Source organism: Zonotrichia albicollis, chromosome 25, assembly GCF_047830755.1.
Source record: "Zonotrichia albicollis isolate bZonAlb1 chromosome 25, bZonAlb1.hap1, whole genome shotgun sequence".
NCBI classification, from domain to species: domain Eukaryota; kingdom Metazoa; phylum Chordata; class Aves; order Passeriformes; family Passerellidae; genus Zonotrichia; species Zonotrichia albicollis.
The window spans coordinates 7,283,754-7,293,697 of record NC_133843.1 but is presented as its reverse complement, the minus strand read 5'-3'; the positions used below and the strand labels follow the sequence as shown (position 1 = coordinate 7,293,697).

General features: G+C 51.6%; 1 protein-coding gene across 1 annotated transcript; it reads right to left on the bottom strand.

The window, feature by feature from the left end:
* Positions 1–123: 123 nt before the first annotated feature.
* Positions 124–9,643, bottom strand: PINK1 (PTEN induced kinase 1). Its single transcript, XM_005495855.4, has 8 exons — positions 9,282–9,643; positions 7,118–7,417; positions 6,075–6,178; positions 4,293–4,475; positions 3,759–3,922; positions 2,685–2,812; positions 1,700–1,936; positions 124–1,315 (listed from the first exon to the last, which is right to left on the bottom strand). The coding sequence occupies exons 1-8, from the start codon at positions 9,600–9,602 to the stop codon at positions 1,055–1,057; spliced, it is 1,698 nt and encodes a 565-aa protein (XP_005495912.2). The 5' UTR covers positions 9,603–9,643; the 3' UTR covers positions 124–1,054.
* Positions 9,644–9,944: the final 301 nt, after the last annotated feature.

Genomic DNA, 9,944 nt, shown 5'->3' with positions numbered 1-9,944 from the left:
AAATTCCCCTTGGAGTAGAACACCGTGTTCCACAGTTAGCACTGGAAAGAGCTGAATTTGCGTTTAACACACCCTGGAACCAATGCTCCACAGCCCAAATTGGATTGAGAGAACCCACGCAGCCACAGCCACATTAAATCTTTAATTTATTGTGCAACAAGCATAAATAACTTTCTCCCCAAGTTCCTCTAAACACAATTATAGCCATGAAATTGAATGCTGTTTCATAAACATGGCTGTTATTTAAAGATCGATGTCTCTGTCCCCCACACCAAAGGATATTATTTCATTGAAGGAAACACAGACAGGTAAAAGAGCAGAGCATCACACTGAGCTCTTCAAGCAGGGGCTGCTGCCCAGCCTCACTCTGTTTGGAGCATTATCCCTAACTGGAGAGTCTGACTCAGCCTTGGACCCTGGGGCAGCCACCACCACAGAGCTACAACAGTTAAGAACAAGGATAAGCGGGATTTGAGGATGATGTGCTTCCACTATCCTGCGTACAACTGCGAGGTTTTTACTGCTGCTGACGCTCACGTTACCAGGCAGCACCTCATCAGGAAGATTTCAGGCTGTCATTTCACAGCTCAGAAGAAAATGGGTTTCAAACGACCATGGTTACCCCAAGAACAGAGACTGCAGTTCCCTTTGTCAGCTTGGATTTCTGTGTGTTAAATTGTTTCTCTATAAAATGCAGCCAGACAGTGCCTCCTCCCAGTCACCCCTCTGAAAGGAATCTGCTTCACTCAACACACAATTTACAAGTCAATCAATTCCCAAACGGGAACAAAACCAACCACAAACCTCTGGACACTTGCAAGGTCCACACTCCCGTCCCCCCAGAGAGTAAGGAAGCAAGAAGGGCATCTCCTCTAGCAGGGACACAAAAGCAGCGTGGTTAACACTTGCTAGAGAGAAATTCAAGCTCCTAAACACAGGCCTGCAGCTCGTTCTCTAAAGCACTACAGGACTGCAGACAGACAGAAAGGACAGGTTCCTAAGTGCCTTTAGAAAGTGCCATTTATGTGGGATGCTCGTGTTCCAGGTGGTTCCTTCACCCCGAGTGGCTTCTCCATGCCAGCAACAGGAATATTGCTGCCCAGAGGTCTTCAAACTCGAGGTTTGCCAAGAAGCACATCTTCATTTTGGTTTCTACCTGGCTCTTCTCTGCCAGCCTGTTGGTGAGCAGGGTGGCTGCAGACTGGCAGAGCAGCCAGGCGATCATCTGGTCAGGTTTCAGGGTCCTGGATGCCACAACACTGTCACCCCAGAGGCTCAGGTGCAGCACGTTCGCAGCCACCCTCGCAGACAACCTCTGCAAGAGGAAGGGGAGGGAAGGGGAGGGAGGTTAGCTGATCCTGCTACACTCAGCCACATCACCAGCATGGAGCATTGGCACCTCCAAAACTCCCTGAAGCCCCCCCAAAGGCAACACCCTGTGAATCAGAAAGCTCTTTCAGACTACTACTGTACATATATAATGTTGTGTGGAACCCTCCAGTGCGAGGTCTGGTCCTGACACAAACATCTGAAACAATTCAGCACCACTCAGCAAAGACTTTTTTGGCTTTGATCCTTATGTCATCCTTTGATCCTGCAGTGAGATCTGGCCTAACCCCTGTACCCACAGCCCTCAAAGGCAAAATGATCTGCCAGGGGTACTCCCAAAGAGGATATCTTGAAGGCAACAGCTTCTTACCTTGTTGGGATCTCTCTGAAGCAGCATCTTTATCACCTGCCTCACCTCGAGGGGCACGTGGTTGGGCAGGCTTGGCAGCTGGTCCTCCTGGTAACTTCTGCTTTCCAGACTGGAGTCCCCGTGGCCATAGAAAGGATTGGCCAGGCCCAGGATCTCGTAGGCAATCGCTCCAACAGCCCAAGCATCAGCTTTGCTGTAGTTGATCACCGTGCCTGGACCAGGTGAGGCTGTGATCACCTGCCACAGAGAGGGGGCTACTCAAATAAACAGCTCGAGCGCAGCCTCTGTGCTGAAATTTTATTTTTAATGCTCAAACCTGTATTTTCCCTGTAATAAACTTCGACACTGAACCCAAAGGTAGGTTGCATCTGAATCTGTGCTGTAAATATTCCCTATTGGCATGCTCTAAGCCTCTGGCACTGCTCAGCCCACTGGGATGCTGGGAGGAGTCTGAACATTGCACTGAGGCTTTAGCTGTTGTCCCTGACCAGCACTCCCAGAGTTCCAAGGGCTATCTCCTGCTGGAATTATGGAGACAGGAGACCTGCAGATGAACAACCAACACCACAGCAAGGTGCTCCAGGTCCAGCAGACAGTTAAGGGTGTCTTGGCTTTTATTATTTCTTATCATCAAAGAAATAAAAAGGAACTGTAAATAATTTCACAACAGTCTTGAACTTTAGCCAAAAGCTACTGTTGCAACTGCTGCATAAAATTCTTAATAGGTACATGGAAAGGAGCCTGAATAAATATTAAAGAGTAAATTCAGGGGAGGGGAGGAAAAGCTGACTCTGCCTCTTAACACCAATTGATTACATTTCACCTGTTAGAGCTCAAGGTGTCTATTTGACATAGTTCAGCAGAGATGTTTACCAAGCCTAACTCAAGGCAGGACACAAACCTTCTATGCCACCAAAACTTTTAGCCCCAACAACAGGACAAGCAGAAAACCAGCACCACAAAGCACTGCTACAGAGGGATTTACCTCAGGTGCCATAAGGCAGCCATTGCCACCCCGATCCACGTAGGAGCTGGTGAAGGGCAGCCTCAGGCCGATGTTTTCATCCGCCAAACAGCAGCCAAAGTCAGTGATGACCAGCCAGGGGCAGCCAGCTGTGAACAACACAGAGCTGCCAGGGTTAGGGCTCAGTTTGGGAGGACCTGGCAGCACCAAACACCACATCAACACCCAGCTTGGTGTCCCCTGCAAACTGACTGAGGGGGAATTTGATCCCCTCGTTAGATTGTGGGCAAAGACATTCAGCAGAGTGACCTGGTCTAGTGGGAGGTGTCCCTGTGCAAGGCAGGGGGTTGGAATGAGAAGAGTTTTAAGGTCCCTTCCAGCCCAGGCCATTCCATCATTTTATGATTCTAAATCCTGAGCCCTGGGGAACAGAGAATCCTCTGTCACCTCTTGGGCTGGTCTCCAGGAAGGCAGGGTGGATTCCAGTGGTCTCTCTGTGTCTCTATACCTGATACTCTTCAACCAAATTCTTCCACGCCTAATCACACCTGCCTACCTCCTATTGCTCCTGCACTGGAATCTCAATCACACCCAAAAAGAGCTCAGGTAATTCAAACTGCTGTTAGAGGCTGACAGGAGAACACATAGAAGAAAATGCTGGATCCCTCCCCTCCCAACCCATGTTTCATCATCCCAGGGTGCAGCACCATTAACCTGGCTGTGAGATTTTAAGAGGCTCTCTGTACTCTCTGGCTTGGAAGAGATGACAGAACCAAGAGCCTGAAGCAAAGGCTCCTGCAGCATCCCAAATGTGGCGTTCCCGGATGTTCCAGTCAATGTTGGCTGTGCTCATGCAATCCATCATCTCAGCAATACACTATGTCCATGCTAATGATCCAAAACCTCAGGCACAGACAGAATCGATGAATTGCTGCTCTCACAGCAAATACTAAGCTAAAAACTAAAGCTGAGATTATTCAAAAAGGTTTGATGCTTCTTCCCCCAAACAGCAGCCGGGTGAGACTTCCCCGAATACCAATGTGATCAAATCACTTCTGTGAATTAACTGGCTTTTATCCTCAGGGATCTACGTACCAGAATCAAATTCAACCAGGATGTTGTCAGACTTGAGGTCTCTGTGTGCTATTCCATGTTGAACAAGGTGGTCCACGCCTTCCAGGAGCTGCAGAATCATCACCGTGGAGAGGCGAACATCCGGCGTGTTCTCCTGCAGATACTGGCGCAGCGTGAAGGGGTAGCTAGGCAGAACAGGGAGAAAATGGGAATTAGCATCCTGGAGGCTTATCACTGGCAGCTCAACCTCACTGTTGGCTCATCTCATTACTGATTCTACTCCATCTCTAGCAGTGTGCTCAGACTAGGGGTGAAGTTCAGACTTAGAAGGGCAGACAAATGGGGACAAACTCCACATTTCTCACTTTAATTTGGGGTAATTATTAAAAAGAACGGTTTGTCTTCATTGTGGAAGCACAGTCAGAACCTCAAGAACTTGGAACAGGTCCTGGGAGGCGTTTCCAAGAGCATACTCTGCTCTTTGGCAGCAGCCCAGACCCAAGCTTTGCAGGGACAGAGTGCCCAAGTCACGTTAACCAGCTTCTCTCCACTTACTTCTTCATCACCAAGAAGAGCGTGCGGCTGTGACCGATCCCTCTGGGGTTCAGGCTCAATGGAAGGACATCAGGATAATCAGCAAAGGCTCCAGGCAGCAAAGGGACAGAGGATGTGAACGCTCGGATCACCTGGATTATATTTGGATGAGGCTGCAGCTTCTTCCTCCCAAGGACAGGATTTCTGTGCAGAGGAAAGACACCACAGATTGCACCAATGCCTCAGTCGGTTCTGATGGATCCCAGGCACATTGCTGCTATTGCTGGAACTACTTTTCATTATTATGGCCTGTCCTCCACACCAAAGGGTTCCCCAGCAGTGAGCAAACACATTTTCTCTGCACTGGAAGCCTCATCAGAGAGAGATTAAAGCTGCACAGGGTGGATTACAGGACTGCACATTAAGCAAACAGTCAGACACTCACATCCTGGAATCCATTCACTGAGCAAGAGCATGGGCAGCAGTTTCATGGCCCATTTCCCAACCAGCACCTCAGCCCAAAACTTCTCAGGTGAATGCAGAGCACCCACAGCCTGTATGGACCCGCTGCAGCCACAGCACCTTCTCCAGAGCTCAGAATCAACCCCAGTGCCTCCCAGAGCAAACTGAGCCAACCAAGGTGTCAAGGGGCTCTTCAGTAACTGGATTTCCCTATTCACAATGGCCAAATAGGAAATAAGGTGCTTTACCTGCACTACAAACAGAGCTTTGATAAAAACCCTCACACATAACATGCAGCCTTCATTTTACTCAAGCCCCACTAACCCTTCTATGCTGCTAACAAAGGCAGAGCCAGGCACAGGCTGCTTCTCCATTCAAAAACTGCTACAGCAGCTCTAGAGAGTAACACCCAAACGCAATTACTTTGTTAGACATAATAAAGGTCAACTTCACACTGTGAGTATCAATTTAGAACCTCTATTTTATGGCAGAGGCAGAAAGCTCTCCCTACCCTGAAAAGCAGGTTACCTATTTGTCTGCAACACAGATCTCTCATCCCCTGAATGTCAAATATCCCTTTGGCTGCTCTGCTGCATTCCCAGCCAGCCACGGGCACAGCATTCATTATTCATTTGTATTGGCAGCCGGGATGGATTTGAAATTTAAATCAGACAATCTGGGCTGTGGACTCCATTGTTTCAAATGGAAAAAAAAAAAGATGCATTTCTGAACAAAATGATAGCTAACTTGAGGTAATTTAGAAGTCTCCATGAGATTTTCCACCTTCATGCTGTTTGCTCACTTCCCACTCGGGTCAAAGAGTACAAACTAATCATTTCCATTTCCCTTCTCACCAGTTTTCCTGCACTAACTAAAACAATTTCAACCTCTCTGTCCAGCACCCATCTTATCCCAAACCAGTTCTCAAACCTCACAGTCAAATTGTATTACAGTGAAATCATTTGATGTTTAATACACTGTTACCGATTGCAGCGGTGCAATTAAAAATCATCACAATACAAATTTAAATGGTGTTCAATCAGTGGCTCCTCCAGTCCTTACCTCAGCAAATGCCAACACATTTCAACACAGGGAAGCTAAGACACAGCCACTACACCCAGGTGGGATCCCAAATGCTCCCAAATTCTTGATGCACTCTTTCAACCACCTCTAGACCACATACTTTAGCAATGCAATTCCCTGCATGCCAACAAAACTTAACAATCCCCAGGTTTACCTGCTTTCAGCAGCTATTCTAGAAAGCCCTGTCCACCTCCTTAACAGTAGAAATTGCTGCCAAATTAATCAAGTGATAAGACCAGCACCTTGCCACCTGCATACCTGCGGCCAGAGACAGCTCCGTACTCCCCGGACAAGGCCAGGCCTGTGGCAGGGACGAGCTCTCGGCCCATGGCGTCCAGGATGGCTTCACTCGAGGAACCAGCCTGCAACAACAACCACACCCATGTGGGTGCCAGCTCTGAAATCACCCCGTCCCAAAGCAAGCTGAGAGCAGATCATCCTGATGCTGGCACCACGTCTGGAGCTGGGTCGACTGAGACCAGATTCCAGGACTCCCCTCCCTTGAAAATCAAGGAAGGCAATTAACTACTTAAAGATCTCACTAAAGGAGGCCACAATGCCTTTATTTGCAGAAAGAAATCTATCTGTCACTTCAAATGCACCCTTGACTGTCAGCAATCCAAACTACACCTTAGCACTCACTTTCAACTTCCAAACCCAAGTGGAAGAGCCCACAGCTAAATGCCAGGGTACATCTGGAGACCAAGGGATTCCAGATGCTGGCATTGGAAGATTCTCTTGAAATATTCATTTGTCACATCGATGGGGAAAGCCACATGGATTTTTTTAAAAACGGAAGAACCACATTGAGGAACTGGATCTCCAGTAACCCGGGCTGGGAAACACTGGAGCAGATCTTGGAGAGTCACCCCATGGCAAGGGGACACAGCAGGCAGGTTACTGTGCACCCTGAGACCACTGACTCTTCAGGAAGAAAACCCATCTCTGTCCTGACACTGACAGGACACCAACTCCTAAATCACTGGCAGTAGTGGCTTTCCCCTTCTTAGACCTTTCCAACAGAGCCAGCCTCAGAAAACCTTTTCTTCCCAAAACATCACCCCCATACCCAAGAGCTCAGCAGCAGCTCTCAATGCTGATTCCAGAGGATGATGAATGCCAATTACCTCGCTCTGGGACTCTGCACTAACTCTCGACATCTCCAGTGTCACCTACCAACAGCTTTGTTGTGACACATTCATCCTGCACTCCTTAATTAGCGCTTTCAACACTTCAGTATTAAACATTCCAGCCAGAACTCCCCAGCTACAGACACGGGGGATTCAGCGCCAACTCCTTACCGAAATGTTCCACATCATTTTGATTGCTAAGGGAAAAGCCCCTTGCGGTTGGTGCTTCACCACAGGCTCCTCTTCAGCGCCCTGGGAAGCTGAGGCAGGCTGCTGCTGCAGGGCTGGGAGAGGGCTGCTCTGAGCAGGAGCCCGAGGAGCGGGGCAGAAGGGAATGGCTGCCTCGTACACAGCGGCGCTGCAGCCCTTCCCGATGGGCTGCCCGATGAGATACTCCTCCAGCTTGAAGCCCTGCCAGCGCAAGGAGCTCAGGGGATCTTTCTGCGGCTTGTTCTTCCCAACAAACACGGTCTGAAAGGAACACCAACAGGAAAACCCGCTCAGTTAGCCCAGACTTCCCAGCAGAGGAGAATTTGGTGTGTCAGTGGTATTACACGTCCTAGTGGGATGGTCCAACCTGAAATTCTCAATCACTGGACTCCAATCAATGAAACCACATGAAAGATCATCTGCAGGCCATATATTTTGTGTGATACAATTTAACAGTCTTTTCTAAAGGTGCCCTTTTTAAGGGAAGAAGAGGAACCAGGAGGGGGAGTCATTTGCCAATCTAGAATATAAATATATTTTCCCAGAGAAGCTGTGGCTGCTCCATCCCTGGAATTGTCCATGGCCAGGCTGGACAGGGCTTGGAGCAAGCTGGCATAGTGGAAGGTGTCCTTGCCCTGGCAGAGGTGGAAAGAGATGGTCCTAAAAGTCCCTTTCAGCCCAAACCATTCCATAATTCCATGGTTGTGCAAAGAGAAGTTTAACTGAACACTTCTGAAATCAGATGCATTATTACACTTTTCTCCCCCTCCATAAACAAACAAGTCAAACAGCATTTGAAAGAAAATTGAATTAAAAGCAGCAACAGGAAAAACAGTGTCCTTTTTGTGGCAGTCAGCTGTGAGGGCTGGTTAGTGTGAGGAAGAGTGAATCTATGATGGGAGGGAGCTGGGGCAGAAAATCAAGAGATGTGGAAAAACAGCACACAGGAGGCTGCTCTGGAGTTTCATCACAGTTCATGATCCTACAGGTCTGGTGCTGTCCCAGCTGCGACCATACCAATACAAACAAGTGGCCTTCTCCATGAGCCCCAAAGCAGCAGTGACACCCTAGGGATGTGTCATTGGACACAGACCAGGGACAGCAAATGGAACAACCCAGCAAGGACAGGAGAGAAAGCATTCTCTTCAGAAGAAACTTCAGGAATGTGTCTGCTGGTCAGTGGAGCAGGTGACAGCTGGCTCTGAGCACCAGAGGTCTATTTTTACCCAGGAAATCAGCTCAGTGCCATCCGTAACCCATGCCCTGCCAGCACGGCCCGGCCCAGCACCACAGGGTCCCCATGGGCATCAACATCAGGGTCCTGGGACATGAAACCCCCACCACAAGGGCCCTGACCCCCTCCCTCTCTGGAGGGACAAGGAGTGAGGGTTCCTTGCTTTTGAAAGTACCTGCTTTAGGGTGATGAGGGGCTGCTGAGTGAGAGGCTTTCCCATGACCCTATTTTTGGGGAGAAAGAGGTGCCTGTGGGGCTGCTCCCAGCACCCCTCGTTTGGGGAGGTGCCTGAGGGCTGCTCATTGCAGCACCCCCCACATTCCCTGGGGAGAGATGGGGAAGTGTCTGGGGGGCTCCCCAGCGTGCCCTTCACAGGGGCTCTCGGGGGGCTCCCCACAGCAGTGACCCCCCTTCCCTTCATGAGGGGTGTCTGAGGGACTCCATAAAACAAGGCTCTGCCCTTCAGCAAGGGAGTCTGGACAGCTCCCCATAGCAGTGACCACCCCCCAGTCCCCTTCAGAAGGGACATCTGAGGGGTTCCTCACAAGAATCCCCCTCCCCTTTATGGATGATGTCTGACGGCTTCTCCAGAGCAATGAGCACTACCCTTAGTGGGGGTGTCTGAGGGACTCCCCAAAGCAAGGACCCCCCTACCCTTCATGGGAGGGCGTGTCTATGTGGCTCCCCCCAGCACTGACACTCTGTGCCGCGCACGGGGCGGTTCAAAGGGCTCCACACATCGAGGACCACTCTCTCTCTCTCACGAAGGATGTCTGGAAGCCTGCGACTCCCCGTGCCCTTCTGGGGAGGTGACTGAACGCCTCCTCCTCCCGGCAAGGCCCTCCCTCCCCCTCACGGAGTGCCCAGCGGGACCCCCGGGCCGCTTCCCACCTGGATGTGGCGACACGCCGCCTCAGCCCGGCGCTGCTCCTCCAGGCGCGGCTCCACCAGGCCCAGAGCCATGGCCAGCGCCAGGCAGACGCCGCCGCGGCCTCGCCGCGCAACGGCCGCCAGCCCGCCCGCCGGGCCGCGCAGGAAGAGGCGGCGGGCGGCCGGCAGCCAGGCCAGCCAGGGCCGCCATGGAGCGGGCGGCGCGGCGGGCGCGGGCGCGGGCCCGGGGCGGGGGTCGGGGCGGGGGGCGCGGGGCGCGCAGGGCGGACGGCACCGCGGGAGGAGCCGCAGGGCCCGGGCCAGCAGCAGCCTCACCGCCATGGCCAGCGCGTCACCGCGGGGGGCGGGGCCAGAGCGGGCCAATGGCCACAGGCCGCGCCCGGAAACCACGCCCACCGGGGCGCGAAACCACGCCCCCGTCACGGGACGGGGACGGTGCGAGAACGGGCGGGGAACGGAATGGGACAGGGAATGGGCATGGAATGGGCAGGGAATGGGTACAGAATGGGGCAGGGAGTGGGACAGGGAATGGGGCAGGGAATGGGACAGGGAATGGGCAGGGAATGGGCAGGGAATGGAGCAGGGAATGGAGCAGGGAATGGGTACAGAATGGGGCAGGGAATGGGACAGGGAATGGGACAGGTAGTGGGCAGGGAATGGGAC